This window comes from Micromonas commoda, chromosome 9 (genome assembly GCF_000090985.2).
Source record: "Micromonas commoda chromosome 9, complete sequence".
NCBI classification, from domain to species: Eukaryota; Viridiplantae; Chlorophyta; class Mamiellophyceae; order Mamiellales; family Mamiellaceae; genus Micromonas; species Micromonas commoda.
In genome coordinates this window covers 443,708-466,404 of record NC_013046.1, presented here as the reverse complement: position 1 = coordinate 466,404, position 22,697 = coordinate 443,708, and the positions used below count along the sequence as shown (strand labels likewise).

Genomic DNA, 22,697 nt, shown 5'->3' with positions numbered 1-22,697 from the left:
ATACGAGCAAACACCCAGATCGGTCGTCCGCGAAAAAAAACGAAGCGCATCGGACGCCTGAAGATAAAATCCTATCGCGCGACGTGTCAACCACAGGTCTCGGAAACCGCCCCGCCGTCAATCGTCGTCGCGCTCCGGGCGCACCGACCGATCACGATGACCTCATTGCTCGGCGCCTCGCCCGCGCGCGCCGTCCCGACGCCGCGCGCGAGCGTCCGCGCCTCGGCTCCCTCCGCCGCGCGCCTCCCGCGCGCCGAGACCGCGTCCCGCCGCCCCTCGGGTCGTCAATCGTTCCGGCTGCATGCGGTGGACGCGGACGACGACGTCGCCGTGGTGGAGGCCTCCCCGGAGGAAGCCGCGGAGGTCGCCGAGGCCATGTCCATCGTCGACGACATCCCCGACGCGATCAAGACGGTGCCAAAGGCGGCGGTGGAGCGCGACCTCGGCAAGGAGGTGGAGTCGCGCAGGACCTTCGCCATCATCTCGCACCCCGACGCGGGTAAGACGACGCTCACCGAGAAGCTTCTCTACTACGGAGGCGCCATCCAGGAGGCGGGCGCGGTCCGCGCCAGACGCGGTGCCAAGTCCGCGACGTCCGACTGGATGGAGATGGAGAAACAGCGAGGCATCTCCATCTCGTCCACGGCGCTCTCGTTCGCGTATAAGAACTTTACGCTGAACCTTCTGGACACGCCGGGTCACGCGGACTTCTCCGAGGACACCTACCGCACGGTGAGCGCCGCGGACAACGCCGTGATGCTCATCGATAGCGCGAAAGGCCTGGAGCCTCAGACCAGGAAGCTGTTCGAGGTTTGTAGGCTCAACGGGCTCCCGATCTTCACGTTTTGCAACAAGATGGACCGGCCCGCGCTCGAGCCGCTGGAGCTGCTCGATCAGATTGAGAGCGAGTTTAACCTGCCGACGTACGCGGTCAACTGGCCCATCGGCAGCGGCGACACTTTCAAAGGGGTGTACCACCGACCGAGACGGGAGGTTCACCTGTTCAACGCAGAGGCGAAGGACGGCAAGGCGAAGAAGGGCGAGGACAAGAGCACGAAGGGCCTCGAGGTTTTATCCGTCGACGACGAGAAGCTCGAGTCGCTCATCGGCGCCGAGCTCCACGCGCAGCTCATGGAGGACATCGAGCTGCTGGACGAGCTCGGCGGCGAGCTCGACCTTCAGGCGGTGCACGACGGCGAGCTCACGCCGGTCTTCTTCGGTTCCGGCATGAACAATTTCGGCGTGCAGCTCTTCCTCGACTCGTTCCTCGGGTACTCGGTGCGACCGCGGGGCAGGGACCTTCTCGGCGGCGACCGCGTCGAGCCCACGGACGAGGGCTTCACCGGCTTCGTGTTCAAGCTTCAGGCGAACATGGACCCGCGACACAGAGACAAGGTGGCGTTCGTTCGCGTCGTCAGCGGCCGGTTCGAGCGCGGGATGAGGGTGACCAACGCGAGGACGAAAAAGGCGGTGCTGCTCTCGCGCCCGTCGCAGATGTTCGGGCAGGACAAGACGGTGCTCGACGAGGGGTTCGCCGGGGACGTCATCGGTTTGAACAACCCCGGCTCGTTCGCGATCGGCGACACGCTCTACATGGGCTCGCGGAAGGTGCTGCCGCCGATTCCCACGTTCTCCCCCGAGCTCTTCGCGTACCTGAGAAACTCGGACACTGGAAAGTATAAGCAGTTCCAGAAGGGCGTGCAGGAGCTCCTGGGCGAGGGCGCGGTTCAGGTGATGTACTCCAGGGACGCGGTGAAGCAGGATCCGATCCTCGCGGCCGTCGGGCAACTGCAGTTCGAGGTGGTGCAGGCGCGCATGCTGGCGGAGTACGGGGTGGAGACCACGCTGGAGCCGCTGCCCTTCGCGGTGGCGCGTTGGGTGGTTGGGGGCTGGGACGCAATCGACGCGGCGGGACGGATATTCAACGCTCAGTGCGTCAAGGACATCTGGGGTCAGCCGGTGCTGCTGTTCAAGAACCAGTGGAACGTGGACCAGATCGTGGCGGACACGCCGGAGATTGGCGAGCTCTCGCCGTTCTCCATTCCCCCGGCCGCGGAGTGAGGTGGTGCTTGCAGCAGAGTTGAGACTGTAATGAAGTGACACGATTTTTTCTGACTCGGTGGTGGAGTGTCCGACCGAAATAACCGTATATGGAGCCAATCGGCGATTCATGACTCGTCAACGTTTTTAGTTTCTGGTCGGTCTCAGCCAGAATAGCGTTATTCATGGGAGGTCACGTGATGTGAAAGTTCACAACGCTCGCACGACGCGCCATGCCAGCGACGCGAGGCGCCTCCGGGCGTTCCCCCAAGGACGAGTCCTACGGCGAGAATCTCAAGGCGATGGACGCCTCGGATCCCGCGGCGGGCGACCTCGGCACCCTCGCCAGCGGCAGCTCCGACGACGCTCTCGTCATAGATCCCGCGGCGGTGTCCGCTGCGTTCGCGGACCAGCTCGACGACAGCGTCATGCGCGACGCTCTGTTCACGCTCGGCTTCGACGACATACCCCCGATGAGCTTCACCCCGAGCGTCGGCGGCGACGACGCCGACGGGGACGGGAAAGACGGCAAGAAGGCGCGAACCACGGGAAGCAACCAGCGAGCGGTGCAGAAGCGATACCGCGAGCGGAAGAAGCAGCACACCGCGGCGCTGGAGGCCAAGGTGGCCGAGCTTCAGTCCCGGATCGACGAGCTCGAGTCCGAGAAGAGGGAGATGAACGACCAAACGGATCGGCGCGCGGCGCAGGGCGGCGACGAGTCCGGCATCGCGTCCACGGCGTGCGGCCTCGTCGACGCCGCATCCATCGGCGGCGACGGCCGGATGTCGTCGGCGTGCGAGAAGGCCAGGAAAGAGTACCTGCTCAAGTTCGGCGAACGCGTCAGGCACATGCGGAGCGCGCTGGAGCGCGGGGCGTCCGACGGGGAGCTCAGGCAGGCGCTCAGGGGGATGGTCGCGCACTGCCTCGGGAAGAACCCGGATTCCTCGCCAAGCGGACCGGCGCTGAAGTCGATGATGACGTCCAACGCCCGGATGCTCAACAGGGAGGCGGCGTCTCAACAGGCGGATGCTCAACAAGGACCCGTCAGCACACACAGCGGCGGCAGCGAGGGAAGCGACGGGTTCATGGCGCATACCGATTTGAAGACGGCGCTCATGCGTTCCAACGAGGGAATCGTCCGCGCAAACGGCGTCTGCAGCCAGAGCGTGTGTCAGAGCGTCTGCGGCGGGCCGCTGCGAGTGACGATCGACGGCTCCAACCCTACCGAGGAGGAGGCCAGCGCGCATTGGATCACGGTGGCCGGGGCCTTGCGGGACAGCGTGCCCCCGAGCGAGGTGACCAAGCTGATTCGTTGGAGAGACGAATACGTCGCCGCCATCTCGAACATATACGAGGAGCGTCAGCGAATCGGTGCGAAGCTCGCCGGCGTCGGGCAGCCGTTCGCGAGGACCGGTTTGAAGGGCGACGACTCACCGCCCAGCGACGAGAGCACGCGAGGTGACGGGACCTCGCCCATCGTCGCCGAAACGACGCAAGGCGAGGCGTTCGTCGATACCATCGCCGTGGCCGAGGCGCTGCGCGAGAGCGTCACTCGCGAGCTGGAACTCAAGATGCGCTCCCATCCGACGTTGGTGCTCAAGACGCTGTCACCCAGGACGAGCGCGGCGATCATCGTGTCGTCGTACCCGTTCCTTCCGGACGCGGTGGCGGTCGCGTCGCTGATGAAGACGTGGAGGGACGACGGGAATAGCGTTAAAGTGTAGTGAAGCGAACGCGACTGCGAGTCACACTTTACCGGGACCGCCACTTTGACTGTGACGCGCGAAACTCGACGCGAGCTCGTGTAAAGCTGAAGGAAGCCTCTCCGCGCGTCGAGCCACTGTCGACCGCACGACGCGGGGCACGAGGCGAGCCGAGCGCGGGGAGAGATACGTCCGACACACATGCGCGACGAGTTGACGCGCCCGGTCACGAGGTGAGGGACGAGCGGGAAGGATCCCCCGCGTCCGTCTCGGTGCACGTGTTTGTTCGCCCTCTTCGCGCCCTCTTCGCGTGACGGACGGCGAGCCACGCCATGGACCCGTACCACGTCCTCGGCGTGCCTCCGGGCGCGACCGACTCCGAGATCAAGGCGGCCTATCGCAAGGCGGCGATGCGATGGCACCCCGACAGGAACACCGCGTCCGGCCCGGAAGCCGCGGCCATGGCCGAGAGGCAGTTCAAGGCTGTGAACGACGCGTACGACTACCTGTCCAACAGCGGCGGCCGGGGACCCGGCTCGGGATCCTCGTCGAGCGGCGGCGGGGGCGCGTCATCGTCGCAGGGATCGGGGAGGTGGAGACGACGGCCGTGGTCTTCCTACGCGGCGAGCGGCGGGCACGCCGGCGGCGGGGGAGGAGCGTACGCCGGCGACGATCCCTTCGGGTTCAGGACCGGAAGGGGCACCGTCGGCGACCACATGAGACGCATCGATCGAAACCTGCGCGTTCTGTACGTCTCGCTCGCCCTCCTCGCGGGACTCGTGTACGTCGCGCCCCCGGCCCCGTCGCCCATGGAGGCGGCCAAGGCGCGACGAAGGCGGGAACGGACGGCGCACGCGAGGGGCGAGACGCATCGGTTCACGGAACGAGCCAACGTGTCGCTCGCGCCGGGATCGCCGCTCTATGGTCGTCGGCACGGGTCACACACGGCACAGCAGCCGTGGTTGGATCGCGCGGCGGGGGACGCGGCGTGGGGCGGTGACGCGACGTACGAGCGGTTCGCGGCGGCGGCGACACAGCTGGCGACGTTTGAGACGTCGGCCGAATCAGATCGGCCCGGTCGTCGTTGGCGAACGCGGTCGCTGGGGGAGGCGGAGCAGCGCGCGGCGCTCCACGCGGGGTGGCAGCGCGCCAGGTTCGGCGCCAAGGTGGTCGCGGGCGGCGGCGGCGGCGGCGGCGGGGACACAGCTGGCGGCGACGGGGAGGTTAGCAGTCGGTCTTCGTCGACTGGGGACGCGACGCCCGAGTGGGCCAGCGGTGGGTTCGCCGGGGTGGGCATATCGCGACGCGTGCTCCCGTATCAGCAGCGCGACGGTCGTGGTGACGAGGGTTCGCGGGGTTGGTCCGGCGGGTCCGAGATACAGTGCGCCAACTGCGGGTACGACGTGGCGAGGGCGGCGAGGTACTGCGCCGCGTGCGGGGTGAGGGTGACGAGCCCGGGGAGCGTGGTTCGGCGACTGAGGGCGGATCCGCAGGATACGGGGACTAGCGTGGGGCGGGGACGGGAAAGGGCGAAGGCGGCGGCTTTGGCGGCGGCGGCGAGGGCGGAGTCGGAGTCGGGCGTGAAGGCGGTGGGCGTCGTCGTCGCGGCGGACGGCGCATCGAGCGACGGAGTTCCGAGCTAGCGGGGGGCGAGACGAGAATCGGTTGGAAACGAGTCGCCTCCTCTTGTCGCTTCCTCTCGTTCTATCGCCGTTCGCGCGGGTTTACTTCTTGTAGTTGTCCCCCTTCATGGTGACGGCCACTGCCTCGTACACGATCGTCCACGCCTCCTTCACCTGGGGCGTGAAGGCATCGCCGAGCCCCTGCTCCAGAGTCATGAGCAGTGCCTTCCCGACGACGTCGTAGTGGGGCTCCAAGATGCCGTACTCGACGTGTCTCTCCCCGAGCGCCGCGAGCGCGGGGACCAGGGTGTAGAACTCCCGCAGGCCCGCGACAGCCTTGCCGACGGTGTTCACCACGTTCACGCCGTGCGCCTTGAGCGTAAGGGAGTCGTACAGGTTGGGCTCGTTCCGGAAAGAGAAGAGCTCGAGCGCCTCCGGGGCGATGGTGAAGATGTTCTTGAACAGGAGCACGCCCACGTTCTCGACGCCCAGCGCCGCGACCTTGTTCCAGGAGTTCTCCACCTCCTGGACGTGGTTGGGTTCGACAGACATCTTATGCGGCTAGGGCTGAGTTTGCGGTGCGCGATGTTATACTCGCGCGGGTTTGTGCGCAGCCTCGGACGAGTCGACGGTTACGTGCGATCGCATGTTCGGCCCAGTCGTCCGATCATCAATCGTCCGAAACTTCGGTCCCTCGACCCCTCGGCGACCCCGTTTCTCCACATACTTCCTCCTGATTGTCCTCCACCTACTTCCTTCTGATTGGTCAATTATCACTATTTGCTTCTCAATCGAACTTCTGATTGGTTAAAATCGAAACGACGAAAGTCGACGATTTATAACTCAAGAATATTCGGTTAAAATTTTTAACCGATTTTTGCAACTGCATGCCAAATTTCATTGGCGACCCTCTGAAATCGTCCCCCTGGCTTATCTGAGATGGACTTTCATTTCGCCAAAGCAGTTTTTCAGCTGATTTCAGTGCGTGCGGGTGAGCCATGTAACACAAAATCGTGCTATTGTGAATTTCCAATGATTTTCCACACGTAAATCCAATGAATTATCCGTAAACCTGAAAAAGGCCACCTTCATCATCAGGGTGCAGACGACGCCTCGCACTGTTCGTTGGCACACTTGCTCTTCGACGGAAAAGAAGCAAATCAGGTGGGGAAGTGCTCACAGAGCGACGCGCGTCGAGGGACCGCACCGGTCGAGCATTCCGGCACACCCCCGCCTTACCGCCCGTTCGACACACACCGGGAAGCGACATGGGGTTCGGCAACGCCGAGGAGCTCCCCTACGTGGACGGCACCGACCCGATCTACCGCGCAGCCGAGAACGGCGATGCGCTGAAGCTGAAGCGCGCGTTGGCGGGCATCGCGTCGAAGCGCGACAGGTGGGCGGCGGCTAACGTGCGCAACGAGGACGCGGGAGACAAGTCCCCGCTGCACATCGCCGCGAGCCGCGGGTACATGTTGATGGCGACCGACCTCCTGGACGCCGGCGCCGAGCTCCTGCCCGACGAGAAGGGAAGGACCCCGCTGCATCTCGCCGCGGCAAACGACGACAAGGACATGGTCACGCTGCTGTTGAAACGCACAAAGGACAAGTTCAAGGCGAAGACGCAGTTCTGCGAGGGGTATTCGAGGCCCGCGGCGCCGGTGCACCTGTGCAAGCGGCCGGACATTCGCAAGATGCTCATCTTCAAGGGTTGCGGCGACGAGGACGGAGGCAAGGCCCGGGTCGTGTTGGGCGAAGCGATGGAGTTCAAGCTGTCCACGCCGGTGAAGGCGTTCATCGGCCTGTTCGGGACGGCGACGATTTTGTTCGTACGATCGAGGATCCAGATCGCGCAGGGGTACCAGCGCCCGACGCGATACGTGAGGTGACGTTAGATACGGTTAGCTAAGCGTCAGTGGTTAAGAAGAGTTGGCTTCCACGAGATAAGTGTCGAACCGTCGCCTCGGCGCACTCGACCCCGCGCGAGGGCACGCCCGACCGGTGCCGTCCCGCGCCTCGCGTCCTAACTCCGCGCCATCCGCATCGAAATCATGTCCGTCGCCTCGATGCCCGGGACGACGCTGACGGCGACCACGTTCCGCGGCCGCGGCGTCGAGCGTCGCGCGATGACGTCGACAAGATCAAGGTGCCGATCGTCGTCGACGCGCGTCGTCGCGCTCTTCGATAGGGTACGCGCCGCCACCGTATCGTCCAAGGCGCAGGCGCCCCCGCTGACGTCCGCCGACGTCACCCCGGGCCAGGGCGCGGGCTCCCCGAAGTGGCCGGAGATCCACGACCGTTGCCTCGCCATGGGCGTCAAGACGGTGGAAGCGGCCGACCTCCCATCCGTGGTTTCCGATCCGAGGCGCGCGATCCTCGTGGACGTCAGGCAGACGATCGAGTACGACGAATGGCGCGTTCCTCCCGCCGTGAACGTCCCGTACGCCATCCCGGATCCCAACGTCATCCGCAGGGCGGTCGGTTACGCCATAAGCATCAAGGGCGGCCTGAAAGTTCGCAATCCCGAGTTTGTGCAGGCGCTTCGATCCGCCGCGACCGCGCGACTCTCCTCGCGACGCGCAGAGGACGGCGTCGTCGTGCTCATCGACACCAAGGGCGGCGACCTGACGTCACCTCCCGTGCGGGAAGGCAGCGGGCAGCTCGATCCCACCGACTCGCAGTGCCTGCGCGCGGCGTTCGAGCTCAAGCAGGCGGGGTTCAAGGACGTGCGATACGTTCGGGGCGGGCTGCCCGGCGCGATCGACGTCGCGGGGATGCGCTACGAGAGCGAGAAGTGGGGAGGTTTTTTGAACTGGCTGGACGATACCGGGCAAGGGAAACGGAGACGGCTGCTGATGTACTCCAGGTTGCTCCCGGATCCCACCAACTTGCCGGGCGTTCTCGGTCAGCTCGCCGTGTTTACGTTGATCGGACTCGCGTATTACGACGTGGGAGGCGTCGGGTCCTGGGCGGCGACTAGCGTCCCGGGCGCGTGTTCGCTGCTGCCCGTGTGCCTGTGAGGGTTCGGTGAGGGTTTGGCGTTACAGTCGCCCGTTCCGCGCACTCGTTGTAATGTTAATCGGTATTGAAACAACGCGGGCTTCGAGCTCGTTCGAGGACTTCGCCCACCCGTCACCCCTCCCCCGACTCCGGCCGAGGGAACCCCCATTGACGGATCGCTCCCCATCGAATCGCGGATCCGTCAACCCCATCAATCGCTCCCCTCCCCCGACGTCGTCTCCTGCGGCACCGGCTGCGGCTGGTACTGCTTCTCCTCTTCCCACATCACCTGCGCGAGCATCGTCAGCGACGACAGCACCTGCTGCTGCGTCGTCGCCGGCGCCGGGAACGGGACGCGAACGTCCAACACTTTCCCCACGGCTCCATCCCCGGCGGAGGTGATCACCCTGACGTCGAAGCCGAGCTGATCGACCCACAGCATCCGCGCCTCCGCGGGCTCCGCCTCGTCGGGAAGGCTCGCGCGGGCGAAGTTCATGACGTCCTCGTACCGCTCGCCGTTCATGGCGTCGACGACGGAGTTGGCGATGCGAGCGAGCGGATCGCTCAGTGCCGCGTCAAAGTCGGCGGCGGAGACAACCTCCGCGCGCTTGTCGGATCCCAAGCCCCCGACGTAGAAGACGCGGTCGACGTCGAACTTGTAGTAGACGTCGCTGCCCGCGACGGCGTCGACGCCCACGTTCTCGCCGTGTGTCTCGTTGTACTGCTTGGACGCCTTGGTCGCGGCTTCGTCGTCGAGGCGCGAGAGCGATCCGATGAGGGTCGCCCTGGAGAGGACGCCCGGGGGTTGCGTGGCGGGCTGGACGTAGAGCGAGCACCGCGGGTCACGGGTGACGTTCGCGGTGTGCAAGGCGTCCGCGCGCATGCGCAGGATCACCTCGCCTTCCTTGCTGACGACGTACGACGCGAAGGTTCCCAGCGGGATCCCGTCCTCGCACGCGGTGGAGATGGTCCCGGTGTTGGCGATGGCGACGAGGGTCTTGGCGCACTCCGCGGAGGTGGGGCGGAGCGAGTCGATGAGCGCGGTGTCGCCCGCGGCCGTCGCCGGCGCGGACGTCGCCGTCTCCGTGGCGACCGCCCGCGGGGCGACGCGCGCGTGCGACGCGCGGCGCGACGCGGGCCTCGCGACGGCAGCGCGGAGGTTGTTGGTTCCGGCTCCGTTGCGGGAGCGGGTCACCGTCGGGGCGGTGACGCGCGCCGCGGAAACGGCGGTGCAGGTCGCGGCCATCGTGCGGCGTGCGATCGAAAGAAGCGAGTGGGGTGCTCCGCTGCTCGGTGCCCGCGCGCGTCGGGAGCGCGGTGTCGTGTGCGAGCTCGGACCGGGGCCGTCGTCTCGGGATAAAATTGCATCGGTGGGCGGAACAGTCTCTCGGCCAATCACAGCGCGACAAAAGGAGATCCGATGATCTCTGATAGCAGGGAATCTCTGATCGAAGAAACAGCTTTAACGGCATTCATCAAGTCACGCGTCACTGAGATACACGTGCGGGTGCCTCACGCCCTCGGCATTTCGTTGTTTATCTGGTGCGGGCACGGGCATTCTCGGTCAAGCGCGTTTCCGAGCTGCCGAGCGGGGAAATTTTCAGAAGGTTGACCACGGTTCGTCGGTGCGGGCCGAAACCAGTGCCAGGGAGCGCTCGACGTCGCCGCGTAGGACCGGAACGATGGGCTCCGACCACGACCCGGACGACGTGCCCCCGCCCCCGGGTACACCGCCCGACTCCGAGTCCGACGGCGAGCCCGCCGCCGCCGTGGTCGAGGACGCGTCTCCCGCAGGGACGATTCCGCCCCACGATCCCCACGCGTTGGCTCCCGCGCCGGAGCCCGAGCCCTCCACCCCGCCCGCCGCGCGTCCCGCCCCGTCCGCGCGCGCCGGAGCCAAGTACGACGGCTCGCTCGTCTTCGCCGTGCCCCCGCCCGAAGCCCTGGACGCGCGCAAGGGCGCCACCGGCGCGGCCATCGTCCAGGACCTGGTCAATTGCGCGTTGGAGCTGACGGAGGACCAGATCGCCGAGTTTAAAGAGTGCTTCGCGCTGTTCGACGAGGACGGCAGCGGCGCCGTGGACACCGCGGAGCTGGGATCGGTGATGAAATCCTTGGGGCAGAAGATGACGGACGAGGAGCTGCAGACGATGATCACGTACGTCGACGCCGACGGCAGCGGCACCGTCGACTTCGCAGAGTTTCTCGGGATGATGGCGCGGCAGATGAAGGACCACGACAGCGACCTCATCTTACAGCGCGCGTTCGACCTGCTGGACAGCGACGGAAGTGGGAAGGTGTCCAAGGGCGCGCTGTGCTACGTGCTCGGCGCCCTGTGCGACAAGATGACGTGCGCGGAGATTGAGGAGCTGGTGGATGAAGCCGGCGGTGGGGGCGACGCGCTGACGCTGTCGCAGTTCATGGGGATCATGAAGATCACCGCGTCGACGGGGGCGGACCGCGCGGTGGAGCTCAGCCGCCGCGCGTCCTCGCGAGCCAACGGCCTGAACCTCCCGGCGTAGCCACCGTACCGGGGGTGTGTTGTAGTACCATAAAACCAAACGCATTGAACCTCGGCGACAACAAGCGCTCCGGGTTTCGATCCGGGGCGACACTCGGCTCGCGCGTTGGACGGTTGCGTTTTGTCGTTTTGGGTCAAGCCGGCCCTCCGGCTTGGGTATTAAAAGCCAGTCTAGCTAGAAATGCTCCACAGTGAACCAGTCCCCGCCTCGGCAGCGTAGCCACGCGACCGAAAACGTTGGGAAAAGAATTCCACTTACTTCTTGCCCTTCTTGGCATCCTTGGCCTTCCTCTGGCGCTCCTTGATCTCGCGGAGGGCGGCGTCGCGGGCGGCGGCGCGGACCTCGGTCTTCTCGGTGCGCTTCTTCTGGATCACCTGTTGCGGAGAGCGAAGGGTGGGAGGTCAGCATCCACGTCGCGTAGGGCTCCGGGTGTTTATCCTTGTTTTTCATCCTCACTGGGACGCGTGTGTGCTCCCGCGGATTTGGAAACCCGGTTTGATGAAACTCGGCTCTGACGGGCGCGGGGACGTACCTCGAGGGAAGCGCCGACGAGCGAGCGCTTGCCGGTCTTGATGGAGCGCTTCTTCTTGCGGGCGACAACGATGTTGGTGTCCTGTTGAGATAACGGGGACGGGGCGCGGAAGGTCAGCGACAGATCGTCGGGAAGAAAAACCCTAGTGCGTCCCAAAAATCTCCGTCGCTTCGCCGGGGCGACGGAATGGCCGCCGTCGCATCGCAAACGACCGCGCGTTCGCCCCGGCGACGCGACGCCGAGTTGAATCTATGCCACATCCAAAACACGTGACCGAGCACGCACCTTCTTGTGCGCCTTGCGGTACTGGGTGGTCCACGCGAGCTTCGCGGGGCGGAGGCGGAGGTTAAACAGCCTCTTGCACTTGGCGTTGAGGAAGAGGAAGGTCTGGGAGTCCGTCTTGGTCAGACGCATCCCATGACCCGGGTAGATCTTGAGGCCGCTGAAGCGGCACACCTCCGTCTTGAGCACCATGGTCGCTGCTACACAGGCGCCTTGGCAAGAGGGTCGCGGGTACGAGTTCTCACGGGTTTTACTCATTTTTCGAGCGTGGGACCAAACCGACCCATTTTTCGGATCAATCCCAAAAAGCAAATGGGTGCATGTTATTCCACGTAGGACGTGATAGACATTGAAAGCGTTTGGCGGTATTTGATTAATTCCGATCATTCTCTCATGGGCAAACAGTGTAACACTAACACTACCTTCAATTAATTTCCATCCTCCGCTTTCATCTGGTTGCGGTGATAATAGTTGCTTGTGAAGCTCTTGAGGTTCTGGAGCGTCTCCTTCCAGCCGCGCACCACCTTCGCCTGATCCGTCCCCGTCCCGGCCCCGTCGCCGCTCATCAAACCCTCCAACGTAGCCTCCGGATTCTCCGTCACCGGATCGAGGAACACTTCCTTCTCCGTCACCGGCTCCCCCTCCGGCAGGCGCACGAAGTCATCCGCCAGAAACGTCCTCGCCACGCTGAGCTCCTCCAGGATCCAGAGTCGCAGCCCCTTGGTCAGCAGCGCGGGCCCGCGGATCATCGCCGCGTTTCCGAACGACACGTCGAGCAACGCGCGGACGAAACCCGGGTCTGTGCGGGGCATGACGCACGCGTGCATCGGAAACCACACGTCGCCGTCCCAACCGGCGTCGTCGACCAAATCGACGACGGCGCGGTGAGTCCGCCAGCCGTAGCCGCGCTGGTCCGTCAGCCGCGCGGCCTGGGCGCGAACGTCGTGGCGCGCCGACTCCTCCGACACGCTCTTGGGCCCGTCGCCGGCGTCCGCGTGTGCGCCAGCCGTGTCGCCAGCCGTGTCCTCGACTTGGTCCAGGTCGGTCTCGCGCATCGCCGCGCGCTTCGCCGCCTCCTCCGCCGCGAACGCGCTCATGTCCGCGTCCAGCTGCAGGAGACGCCTGCGGCGTTCATCGCCGCCGGCCGGCGCGTCGCTCTCGTCCGCGGACGCGTCGCCCTCGTCCGCGGACGCGTCGCCGCCGCCGGCTAGCGCCGCAGCCTTTTTCGCCGCGGATACCGCCGCCGCGTGCGCCGCCGCCACCTTGGCGGCGGCTTCGCTCTGCTTGACCCGCGCGACAGCCTTGACGAACATGGGCGGGATGTCCGGCCCGGCGCCCCTCAGCATCCCGCCCCTCTTCTGGCCGAACATCTTGACCCTGGTGAGGCCCCTGAGCAGCTGCTCCTTGATGAGCCGCTTCTCTATTCGCGAGTCCACCCGAATCGCCTGTTCCAGCGCGCACGACACGTGAGTGGCGGCGGACAACGACAGGATCGCCCCAGGGACGTCCCTCTTCGCAGCCTCGAGCAGCTCCTTCGGATCGAAAGGCACGAATTCCGCGTCCGGGTGGGTGTTGGCGAGCTGCGCGAGTGTGTACGACCGCGGGGGCCGCGCCTCCCCCGCGTCTTTGGCTTGCCAATCGAGCGCGTCGGCGGTGATGACAGACATCTCGGGAAGGTACCCCTCGGGCCCCGACGCGACCTCGGCCTCGAGGATGACGGGCGACGCGATCTTGCCGTTGTCGACGCGTTCGCCGATCGCGCGCGTCGCCGGCGCGATCGCTCGAGGGTCGCGGAAGACGAAACGGAGTCCCTTGTTGCTGCCGAACCGCGCGAAGGACGTGAGGAGCTTGTCGAGGCTCATGGCGAACCTCTCGGGCTTGGCGTAGGTTGAGGTGCGCACGGCGGGTTGCGCGGTCTGCGCGTCGATGGCGACCTCGACGGTGATGACGTGCGTGTCCGGGTCGCGCACCGCGTCCCAGAGATCCGCGAACGTGTACACGGGCTCCGTGAATCGCAGCGACGACGCGCGCCTGAGACCGAAGTGTCGCAGCATCCGCTCGCTGCTCCAGCGCTTCTTCTCCTCGTGCTCCCACGCGGCGAGCCGCGCGCGCGCGCGGATGTTCGCGCGGATCTCCGCGGCCCGGTCGCTCGTCGCCGCCTGCTGCACGGCGACGACGCACAGCGCTACGAACGCGGACACGAGCACCGCCTTCCACCACGCGAACGCGCCGAACGAGATCTTGTTTCGACCGGGCGTAGATCGGTCGGACGCCTCCACGACGCTCTCCTTCATCTTCTCCACCAGGCGGTGCTTCGCGCGGATGGCATCGCGGAGCTCCTGCGACAGGGCGTCGGCGCCGGTGGACATCGCGATGAAGACGGCCAGGTGCGAGGCGCTGATTGATCAACAAGTTCGAGCCGCGGCCAGATTTATCCGTCGACCACACGCAGCAGTCGACTCGCGAACAAACAGAAGTCTCTGCCCGGCGCGAGGCACGGCGCAGACGTCATCGATGCTCCGCGCCCATCGAGCCGCGGTCGCCATCGACCGGCCGCCGACGCCGCGTCGTGCGGCGGTCGGCGGCGCGTGCACCGCGTCCGCGTCGATGACTCGCGCGGGCGGCGGCGGCGCCTCCCGCGCGTCGCCTCGGCCCGGTCGTTGTCCGCGTCATGGACCGTGCCGGTCGGGCGGGAGCCGCGCGCGCGTTCGCGCCGCCGACGCCGCCGCGGCTTCGTCGTCGCCGTCGGCGGATACGAACGCACCCGCGCGCCTCGTGTTGTACACCAAGCCCGGGTGCTGCCTCTGCGACGGCCTCAAGGAGCGCCTGGACGAGGTGCTCGCCAGCGACGCGATGCTGGCGTCCGCGCCCGCGCTCAGGGGCGCCTCGCTCGAGCTGAGGGACGTCTCCACGAATGAGGAGTGGGCGACGAAGCACGCCATGGAGGTTCCGGTGCTCCGCCTCCTCCTCGACGACGACGACGAGGGCGGCGGCGAGCGCGAGATCCCGCTGCCGAGGCCGGCGCCGAGACTCTCGGCGGCGAGGCTCGCCATCAGGCTCGGGCAGGACGTCGACGCGGCGCGGGGAGGGCACGGCGGGTCCTCGAGGAAGGGGTGGAGCGTGCGCACCGGCGGCGGCGCTGGGATCGGAGCGGCGGGGACGGCGCCGTCGTCGCCGTCGTCGTCGGGCGGGGGATGGTCGGTGGTCAGCGACAAAGGTTGGTAGCACTAGCTAGCGGTATCGAGTGGAGGTGGGTTGTACAACGGACTCGAGCACTCTGGCACGCACGCGGCGATGGTGAACATCGTGAAGGTCGCGCCCATCGCGATCGGCGCCGCGGTCGCCGCGCGCGCCATCATCCGACGCGGCAGAGGCGGCGCCCGCGCAGCCTCGGCCTCCGCGTCTCCCCCGGTCCCGCCCGTGGTGCGTTCCAGCTTCCGCCCGTTTGAGACCTCATCGACTCGCCGTGGGTGCCCACCTCCTCCCGCTGACCGACGCATCCGCCCGGGCGCCCCATCCCTTTCCAGGCTAAGCGCGTCCCGCATAAGGTCCTCTTCGGCGTCGTCGAAGGCGAGAACCGCGGCGCGAAGCCCATGGACCCCCCCGTCGAGCGCAACGACGACCTCTTCTGGCTCCGCGACGACGACCGGAAAGATCCGTCGATCGTCGCGCACCTCGAGGCTGAGAACGCGTACACCGAGGCGCACCTCGCGCACGCGCAGCCGCTGGCGAAGAAGGTGTACGATGAAATCGTCGGAAGCATCCAGGAGACCGACGACGACGTTCCGTTTCCCTGGGGAGACAAGGGCCACACCTACATGGTCCGAACGGTGAAAGGCAAAGCCTACCCCATCGTCGTCAGGACTCTGAACGATAAAGACTGGGAGACCGTGCTGGACGTCAACGAGGTCGCCGCGCCGCTCAAGTACTGTTCCGTGGGCGCGTTTAGACCCGACCCGTCGCACGATATCCTCGCGTACTCCATCGATCCGTCAGGCTACGAGACGTACGAAGTGCGTTTCAAGGACCTCGTCACCGGAGAGGACATGCCGGATGTGATCAAAGGCACCGCCGGCGGCGTCAGCTGGGGCCACTGCGACGCCTCCACCGGCCACAGGGAGGTGTACTACTCCACGCAGGACGACGCACACAGGCCGGATAAGGTTTGGCGCCACGTCATCGGCACTGACCAATCCGCGGACACGTGCGTCCTGCACGAACCCGACGAGCTGTTCAACGTCGGCTTCGGCAGGACGAGCTCGGGCCGGTTCATGCTGATCGAGTCGGAGAGCACGGAGACCAACGAGGTGCACTACGTCGACATCACCGCCGGCCCTGGCGCCAATCAGTCGCTCGCCCTGATGCAACCGCGGCGCATGGGCCACAGGTATTACCCCGAGCACAGGGGCGACCACTGGTTCATCCTGACGAACCGAGACGGCAAGATAAACTTTGACCTGGTCCGCGCGCGGTTAACTTTGCCGTCGGAGGATCACTGGCAGACCGTGCCGGGCGCGCCGGGCGGCGGCGGCGAAGGATGCGACGGCGTCGGCGGCGGCGACGGGCGCCCGTTCCAGTGGTCGGAGGGCAGGACCCTCGAGTCCATGTGCGCGTTTAAGGACTTCCTCGTGCTGGAGGGCCGGGAAGGCGGGTTCAGCGCCGCGTGGGTGCTCCGCCTGACTGAGCACCCCGCGGACTCGGAGATTGACGACGGCGACGCGCACGCGTGTATCGCGTCGTGGCATAAAACCTCTTGGCCGTCGCAGAACTGCTGCGTGTACACGTCGGTCGCGAGCTCCAACCTCTCGTGCGTGGGCGCCAACCAGGTATTCGACACCGACGTCGTCATGTTCTCCTATCAATCGCTCACGACGCCCAAGACGGTGTACGCGTACGACATGCGAACGGCCAAGTCTAAGATCGTGAAGCCCACGCCGGTGAGAGGGTACAACGCGGATCGGTACGCGACGACGCGGATGGAGGTGACGGTGCGCGACGGGACCAAGGTTCCCGTGTCAATCGCTTGGCGCAAAGACGCGAAGACGCCAAAGGGACCCATGCTCCTGTCCGGATACGGATCTTACGGCGTCAGCAACGACCCGACGTTCTCGCGGGAGGACGTGCCCCTGATGGACCGCGGCGTCGTGATGGCCGTGGCGCACATACGCGGCGGCGGCGAGATGGGCCGGCACTGGTACGAAAAAGAGGGCAAGTACCTCACGAAGAAGAACACGTTCAACGACTTTGTCGACGTCGCCGAGCATCTGGTCGCCACCGGCTGGACCTCCACGTCAAAACTCGCCATCTCCGGCCGAAGCGCGGGCGGGTTACTCATGGGTAACGCCGTGAACATGCGACCGGAGCTGTTCAAGTGCGTCGTCGCGGCTGTTCCTTTCGTGGACATGATTGTCAGCATGTGCGACCCGTCTATTCCTCTGACCACGGGCGAGTGGGAGGAATGGGGTAATCCGAATGAAGAGGAGTACTACGAGTACATGCTGAGCTACGGGCCAATGGAAAACATCAAGAAAGGTCCCAAACCCGAGGTGCTAATCACCGCGGGTCTTCACGACCCGCGCGTGGCGTATTGGGAAGCGGCCAAGTACGCCGCAAGGCTGAGGGCGGCTAACGAAACAAAGGATTCGAGGATTTTGCTCAAGACGGACCTGGCGGCTGGGCACTTCAGCGCGTCGGACAGGTACCAGCTTTACAAGGAGCGCGCGTACGAGCACGCCTTCGTTTTGGACTCGCTCGGGCTGTCCAACGCGAAGCCGGGGTGGGCCAAGTGACGCGTAGTGGTACACGAGGTGTGTGTTTCGATTCTATTCTCGACAAGCTAGCTTAACCGAACCAGCCCTTCTTCCGCGTCGGTTCGTCCTCCTTTCGCCGCACGGGCGGCGGTAGATCGAGGAACAGGTACGGCTCCTCGGGCTCCTGGCCGATTTCCGAGTTCAGGCACCGTCTCAGCAGCGTCACCGTCGGGGGCACCGTCAGGAACGGGTTGCCCTCGAACATCGCCTGGATCACGTCCTCCACCCTGTCGTTGCACCTGTGCGGCTTGGCGCGGTTCTTGGTGACGTACAGCAGCTCGCCCTGGTGCTCGCGATAAACTCTGCCGCCGGTGGTGGCGTCGCCGTCGCCGCTCGCGCCGCCGCCGCCGCCTCCTCCACCATCGCTCCTGCCGCTCGGACCGGCGCCGAGAAACTCCCTGCGCTGCTTCTCCTCGGCGACCGGGTCCGCGCTCGCCCGGCTTCGGGCGCGTTCCTCCTCCGCCCATTCCCTCGGCGAGCTCGCGCCCGCGCCCATCGCCGGCGTGCCTCGATCGAACCCGCGCGGTCGACGCGAGGGCGCTCCTCCACTGTGGCTTGCGACCGCGCCTAAAATCGAGGCGTGATTTATTTGCTGTGCGCGTGAAAACAGCCAAGCGGTTATCGCCAAAATTTGACGACGAATTGGCGGGGTGCCGTCCCACTCGCGAGAGGCGCGGAGAGCAGAGGACGCCCGGACGATAACGCGACCGTGGGTATTTGCGCGTGCGCTCTGATCGAAGGCGCCGAGACGAAGGGCGCGATGGCGGACTTGGGCCTCACGCTCGAGAGCGTGAGGGAGGCAATCACCGAGAATCTCGCCCTGACGAATCGTCTGAGGGAATTGTGGCACTTGGCCAAGGAGTGGTTGCACTTTATCATCACCCTTTGCTTCGTCGCCTACCTCGTCGCGCGCAGAGAGCAGCGACGGTACGCGCGACGCCTCCGCGCCGCGAAGAGCGCCATGTCCTTCGCCCGGCAACGCGACGCGACTTACACCTCCGTGGAGACCGGGATGCTGGAGTGGATCAATCACGCGCTTCGTCACGAATGGCGAGCGGTGATCGGGTCGTACGTCGACCAGATCGCCACGGAGTCGCTCGAGGAGACCCTCAGGGCTTCCGAGACCAGCACGGCCGGCGTCACGATCGGCGCGACCGTCGAGGAGCTCACCTTCGGCGTGGTCCCTCCGGATCTCAAGATGTACTGCTCGAGGTACAACCCGACGGAGGACTACCTCCACTTCGAGTTCGACCTCACGTGGCAGACGGTGTCTTCGCTCATCGTGCTGAGAGCGGGGGTCAAGCCGTCGCCGTACCTCCCGCGGATGTCCGTGCCGGTGTCGGTCACCGACCTGAGCATCACCGGAAGGCTTCTGGTGGGATTCCGACTGGCGAACAGGTCGCCGGGCGTGAGCGGCGTCGACATCTCCTTCGACAACAAGCCCGAGATCCACGTCGCCATCAAACCCGCGGGGTTCGCGGTGAGCGACCTTCCCGGGGTGCACGAGTGGGTGTCCGGCAAGATCGCGGAGGTGTTCGCCACCTCGTACGTGGAGCCGAAGAGGTACACCTACGATTTCGAAAACGCGTACCTACGATCGCTCGACGGATCGATAGCCGCCGCGTCCGGCCCCGGCGGCGCGCTGGTCGTGGACGTGGCGGGCGCGCAGAGGCTCCCGGCGACGAATAAAGAGTCCCGCACCAGTAACCCGTACTGCGAGCTGACGTACGGCGGCGTCACGCGAAGGACGGCGACGCGGATCAACACCACGTCTCCCGAGTGGAACGTCCGGGTCGTGTTCCCGCTCCCGTCCACCGAGGACCTACTCCGGCGAAGCTCCAACGGGGACAAGGGCGACGGCGGCGGGTTCGGATCGCCGGTCGGGGTATCGCGCGGCGGCGGCGGTAACGACGAGGGCGTCGCGCCGAGCGATCCGTCGGACGCTCGCGTGGGCGACGGTCGGACGTTACCGTTAAGGGTCCGCGTCATGGACTGGTCGCCGCTGGGCGAGCCGCGATGCATCGGCGAGGCGTCGTACGCCGTCGACGTGCGCCGTTTGCGCCGCGAAGCCTCGGACGTGGGGAAGATGAAGGCGGGGAAGCGTAAGAGCGACGCGGGCGGGCCGCTGGGTATGCGGGAGGTGAGCCTGCCTCTCAGGCGGACCAAGGGCGGTTTCGTGAAGCTCCTCCTCGGCGCCGCGGGTCCGTGCGGGAAGGCTGGGCGACAGTCTCCGGCGACACACGCCGCCTCGAAGCCCGTCGGCAGGCGAGCCTCCACCGATGGGGGGCTCGCGAGGCAGGCGATCGTGCGACAGGCGAGCGGCGAGGGTCGCGGCCTGACCCGCCAGGATAGCCTCACTCCCAAGGAGCTCGAGAGGGGGAACCGGGACTGGCCGGAGAAATACGTTGAGGACGACGAGGAGCCGATCGATGACTGGTCGCCCAGAGACAGCCCGCTCACCACGCCAACCTCCACGATCGGCACGCCACGAACCCCGACGCCGGGCGTCGACGGCGAAGGTGAGAACGAGGACGACGGAGCTGAGGGTGGCCTGCACATGGCTCAGACAGCCGCGCATATCCTGCAGATGGCGAAAATTCAACGCTCCAGGCGAGAGGACGCGCTGCGTCACAGGGAAACCCTCGACGCCATGCAGCATAAGATCACCGCCGCGAAGGAGGACCTGCGGATGGAACGCGACAGGCGCGAGTTCGAGCTGAGGCGCGCTTTGGTCGAGGGGGCCGTGTTCACGTGCCACACGAAACGGTCGCCGGGATTCACGCCGGGCACCTACCGAATATGGTTCAACTCAAAGCTCAAGCGGATCATGTGGAGCTCGGGGAGGGCGCCGGGCCGCGCGTCCAAGCTGCATCAGTTCGTGCCGGTGGCGTTGATCAAGGAATGCGTCGTCGGATCCGGCGCGTTCACGCTGGGCGCCGAGCCCGAGGGACAGGTGACCCGCGCCGAGGCTAAGGAGCTATGGCGGCTGGGCATGAAGGCCAAGTCGCCCACGACGCTCACCATGAGCGCCGCCGCGTCCGCGCGCGCGATGATGACCAAGAAGATCGGCACGCACGATCCGCTCCGATGTTTCTCGATTGTTCTCTGGAAACCCGAGCACGTCCAGGGGGGACCCAACGATAACGTCATGGCCAGCGGCGCCGCCTCGCTCGGCCTGGCGACCATCGACCTGGAGTTGCCGCAGGAGGGCAACGGGCGGAGCGTGCGGGAGTGGTGCGAGGCGATCTACGCCGCCGCGCGCGAGCACGGCGGCGGCAAGAACGACGACGAGGACGAGCAGGACGAGCAGGACGAGCAGGAGGATGCCAGCGTCAGGGACGGCAAGTACTGGGAGGCTCAGAAGGATGCCTCGGCCGGTGACGATCTTCGCGCCACACCGCCCAAGTCCGCGTCGCGCCGGACGCAGTCAAAGGAGCTGATTCAACACGCGGAACTCGTCCGCGACGCGACGCACGGGGGTAAGCTCAAGGGCCAACACGCGAAACGGGGCAGCATGGGCATACCGCTGTTGGACGTGGACGACTCCTTCGAGGACCTCGTCGCCGCGGCGGAGAAGGGCGGCGGCGGAGACGGTCGCGCGTCGCCGCAGACGGTGATGACCCCGCCGGACGGGAGCACCCCGGGCGCGAGCGGCGGGTCGGGGACGAGCGCCGAGCAGCCCCCGCCGCAGCATAGGGTCCAGCCGAGGTCGGAGATTGTCCCGGCGAGATCCCCGAGCGATCGGCTATGATTGGATGATACCTTCTCTAATGCGTACTAATAAAGGCTATGACGCCGCTAATCCTCGAGGGCCGCGAGCATCGCGCTCGCATCCGCTAGTTCCGCCTGCGCCGCCTTCATCGCCCGAAGCGCGTTCCTCGCACCCTCGTGGTCCCCGCCCCTCTTCCTCGCCAGCGCCGTTCTCTTCTCCGAGTCGACCAATCTTTCCAGTTCCTCCACCCTCGACGCTATCAGCTCGCGCTCGCTCGTCGGTTCAGGATGCCGGTAGTCCCCGCCCCAGTGCTCCCGCTGAGCCTCGTAATCGTCCCCGAGCTCCCGTCGCAGCAGCGCGTCGTCGCCCTCGTCCCCGCCCTCGTCCTCGTCGGATTCGCGGCCGAGGCGATCCGGCGCCTCGTCGTCGTCGTCGCGGTTCAATTTCTTTTTCCGAGCCGTCACCTTCGAATCGGGATCATCGGATATGATCTTGACCACCGTGCCGATCGCCTCGGCTATCATGGCGTCGACATCGGTCGGCGGCGGCTCCGGCGGTGCCGAATCGGGCTCCGTCGGTGCCGAGTCGGCGTTTTTTGCCGCCTCCGCCGCGGCGACGGCGGCTTCGAGTTTGGCTCGGAGCTCCTTCGACTCGGTCAGCGCCGCCCGCGCGGCCGCCATGTCCCCCGCGCGTTTGCGCGCCACGGCCTCGCGCCTCGCGGCGTCCACCGCGCGCGTGAGCTCCTCGATCGTCTCCGCGGACGACGTCGAGGCGGCGTTTGGCGTCGAAGCGCGCGCCGCCGGCTGCGTCGCCTCGGCTGCGTCGGCGCGAGCGGCGATGTCTTTCGCTCGGCGCAGGGCAGCCTTGGCTCCGTCGATGTCGCCGGCGCGCTTGAGCCTGACGGCCTCGTGCTTCTCCTGGAGGCACGCGTCGCGCAGCGCGGCGATCTCGGACGCGTCGGGTACCTTCAGGGCGGCGGACGCCGGCGCGGATGTCCGCGTCCTCGCCTTTGCCTCCTTCGCGCGTCGTTCGGCCTCCTCCTCGGCCAACAGCGCGGCCATCAGCACGTCCCCTTCGTCGGGTTCCTCCCTCATCGACGCCAGGTCCCGCATCAGCGCCGCTTCCTCCAGCGCCATCTGGTCGGGCATGGCTGCGATATCGCGCATCAGCCGCCGCTCGAGCTCCTCGTGCGTCTCCTCTCGCTCGGCATGTTGGGTTCCCTCTTGGTCGTCCTCCAACTCGGCGAGTAAAGCGGCTTCGTCGAAGGATTCCACGCCGCCGCGGGGTTTGGGACGGCGACGCGGCTCGTCCGGGGGTTTCGTGGACGTGGACGGGGCCATGCCGCCCTATGGCGGGGGGCTGGGCGCTGTGAGGACGAGCGACTCGAAGGTCAACAACAGGTAAACTTTTGCAGCCGACCATTTTCTCCGGTCGGACAGGGCCTGCAAAACTTCAACCCTAAGCCACGCGCGCG

The 22,697-nt window shown here is 66.2% G+C and overlaps 15 protein-coding genes across 15 annotated transcripts; 9 read left to right on the top strand and 6 right to left on the bottom strand.

Annotated features, from left to right (window-relative positions):
• Positions 1-375: 375 nt before the first annotated feature.
• Positions 376-2,119, top strand: MICPUN_107067 (predicted protein; the record flags this gene model as incomplete). Its single annotated transcript, XM_002504511.1, has 1 exon — positions 376-2,119. One exon carries the CDS (start codon positions 376-378, stop codon positions 2,059-2,061), a length of 1,686 nt encoding a protein of 561 aa, XP_002504557.1. The 3' UTR covers positions 2,062-2,119.
• Positions 2,120-2,273: 154 nt separating this feature from the next.
• Positions 2,274-3,764, top strand: BZIP1 (predicted protein; the record flags this gene model as incomplete). The annotated part of the gene is made up of 1 exon (XM_002504510.1): positions 2,274-3,764. The coding sequence occupies one exon, from the start codon at positions 2,274-2,276 to the stop codon at positions 3,762-3,764; it is 1,491 nt and encodes a 496-aa protein (XP_002504556.1).
• A 311-nt stretch (positions 3,765-4,075) lies between these two features.
• Positions 4,076-5,386, top strand: MICPUN_61253 (predicted protein; the record flags this gene model as incomplete). Its single annotated transcript, XM_002504509.1, has 1 exon — positions 4,076-5,386. The coding sequence occupies one exon, from the start codon at positions 4,076-4,078 to the stop codon at positions 5,384-5,386; it is 1,311 nt and encodes a 436-aa protein (XP_002504555.1).
• An 81-nt stretch (positions 5,387-5,467) lies between these two features.
• Positions 5,468-5,917, bottom strand: MICPUN_84803 (predicted protein; the record flags this gene model as incomplete). The annotated part of the gene is made up of 1 exon (XM_002504204.1): positions 5,468-5,917. The coding sequence occupies one exon, from the start codon at positions 5,915-5,917 to the stop codon at positions 5,468-5,470; it is 450 nt and encodes a 149-aa protein (XP_002504250.1).
• A 387-nt stretch (positions 5,918-6,304) lies between these two features.
• MICPUN_61251 (predicted protein) lies at positions 6,305-7,254 on the top strand (the record flags this gene model as incomplete). The annotated part of the gene is made up of 2 exons (XM_002504508.1): positions 6,305-6,378; positions 6,447-7,254. 2 exons carry the CDS (start codon positions 6,305-6,307, stop codon positions 7,252-7,254), a joined length of 882 nt encoding a protein of 293 aa, XP_002504554.1.
• A 162-nt stretch (positions 7,255-7,416) lies between these two features.
• Positions 7,417-8,385, top strand: MICPUN_61250 (predicted protein; the record flags this gene model as incomplete). Its single annotated transcript, XM_002504507.1, has 1 exon — positions 7,417-8,385. One exon carries the CDS (start codon positions 7,417-7,419, stop codon positions 8,383-8,385), a length of 969 nt encoding a protein of 322 aa, XP_002504553.1.
• A 44-nt stretch (positions 8,386-8,429) lies between these two features.
• Positions 8,430-9,674, bottom strand: MICPUN_61249 (predicted protein). Its single transcript, XM_002504203.1, has one exon. It carries the CDS (start codon positions 9,609-9,611, stop codon positions 8,577-8,579), a length of 1,035 nt encoding a protein of 344 aa, XP_002504249.1. The 5' UTR covers positions 9,612-9,674; the 3' UTR covers positions 8,430-8,576.
• Positions 9,675-10,014: 340 nt separating this feature from the next.
• MICPUN_108880 (predicted protein) lies at positions 10,015-10,918 on the top strand. The gene has a single exon (XM_002504506.1). It carries the CDS (start codon positions 10,048-10,050, stop codon positions 10,885-10,887), a length of 840 nt encoding a protein of 279 aa, XP_002504552.1. The 5' UTR covers positions 10,015-10,047; the 3' UTR covers positions 10,888-10,918.
• A 98-nt stretch (positions 10,919-11,016) lies between these two features.
• MICPUN_91602 (predicted protein) lies at positions 11,017-11,915 on the bottom strand. Its single transcript, XM_002504202.1, has 3 exons — positions 11,705-11,915; positions 11,420-11,500; positions 11,017-11,261 (listed from the first exon to the last, which is right to left on the bottom strand). Exons 1-3 carry the CDS (start codon positions 11,891-11,893, stop codon positions 11,142-11,144), a joined length of 390 nt encoding a protein of 129 aa, XP_002504248.1. The 5' UTR covers positions 11,894-11,915; the 3' UTR covers positions 11,017-11,141.
• Positions 11,916-12,129: 214 nt separating this feature from the next.
• On the bottom strand, positions 12,130-14,070 carry MICPUN_50528 (predicted protein; the record flags this gene model as incomplete). The annotated part of the gene is made up of 1 exon (XM_002504201.1): positions 12,130-14,070. One exon carries the CDS (start codon positions 14,068-14,070, stop codon positions 12,130-12,132), a length of 1,941 nt encoding a protein of 646 aa, XP_002504247.1.
• Positions 14,071-14,074: 4 nt separating this feature from the next.
• Positions 14,075-14,926, top strand: MICPUN_61245 (predicted protein; the record flags this gene model as incomplete). Its single annotated transcript, XM_002504505.1, has 1 exon — positions 14,075-14,926. The coding sequence occupies one exon, from the start codon at positions 14,075-14,077 to the stop codon at positions 14,924-14,926; it is 852 nt and encodes a 283-aa protein (XP_002504551.1).
• Positions 14,927-14,995: 69 nt separating this feature from the next.
• On the top strand, positions 14,996-17,490 carry MICPUN_61244 (predicted protein; the record flags this gene model as incomplete). Its single annotated transcript, XM_002504504.1, has 2 exons — positions 14,996-15,124; positions 15,229-17,490. 2 exons carry the CDS (start codon positions 14,996-14,998, stop codon positions 17,488-17,490), a joined length of 2,391 nt encoding a protein of 796 aa, XP_002504550.1.
• Positions 17,491-17,587: 97 nt separating this feature from the next.
• MICPUN_74819 (predicted protein) lies at positions 17,588-17,773 on the bottom strand (the record flags this gene model as incomplete). The annotated part of the gene is made up of 1 exon (XM_002504200.1): positions 17,588-17,773. A coding segment is annotated over one exon (186 nt), but the record flags the coding sequence as incomplete, so codon positions are not given.
• A 498-nt stretch (positions 17,774-18,271) lies between these two features.
• On the top strand, positions 18,272-21,207 carry MICPUN_61242 (predicted protein; the record flags this gene model as incomplete). The annotated part of the gene is made up of 2 exons (XM_002504503.1): positions 18,272-21,124; positions 21,163-21,207. 2 exons carry the CDS (start codon positions 18,272-18,274, stop codon positions 21,205-21,207), a joined length of 2,898 nt encoding a protein of 965 aa, XP_002504549.1.
• A 102-nt stretch (positions 21,208-21,309) lies between these two features.
• Positions 21,310-22,563, bottom strand: MICPUN_61241 (predicted protein; the record flags this gene model as incomplete). The annotated part of the gene is made up of 1 exon (XM_002504199.1): positions 21,310-22,563. One exon carries the CDS (start codon positions 22,561-22,563, stop codon positions 21,310-21,312), a length of 1,254 nt encoding a protein of 417 aa, XP_002504245.1.
• Between the last annotated feature and the right edge of the window lie 134 nt (positions 22,564-22,697).

Excerpts from the sequence above, each read along its gene's own strand:
- MICPUN_91602 (XM_002504202.1), bottom strand. The coding sequence starts at position 11,893 with ATGGTGCTCAAGACGGAGGTGTGCCGCTTCAGCGGCCTCAAGATCTAC. Across the intron at positions 11,501-11,704 it reads ACCGCAAGGCGCACAAGAAG|GACACCAACATCGTTGTCGC; the intron begins GTGCGTGCTCGG and ends TTATCTCAACAG. Across the intron at positions 11,262-11,419 it reads TCGTCGGCGCTTCCCTCGAG|GTGATCCAGAAGAAGCGCAC; the intron begins GTACGTCCCCGC and ends TCTCCGCAACAG.
- MICPUN_108880 (XM_002504506.1), top strand. The coding sequence starts at position 10,048 with ATGGGCTCCGACCACGACCCGGACGACGTGCCCCCGCCCCCGGGTACA.
- MICPUN_61249 (XM_002504203.1), bottom strand. The coding sequence starts at position 9,611 with ATGGCCGCGACCTGCACCGCCGTTTCCGCGGCGCGCGTCACCGCCCCG.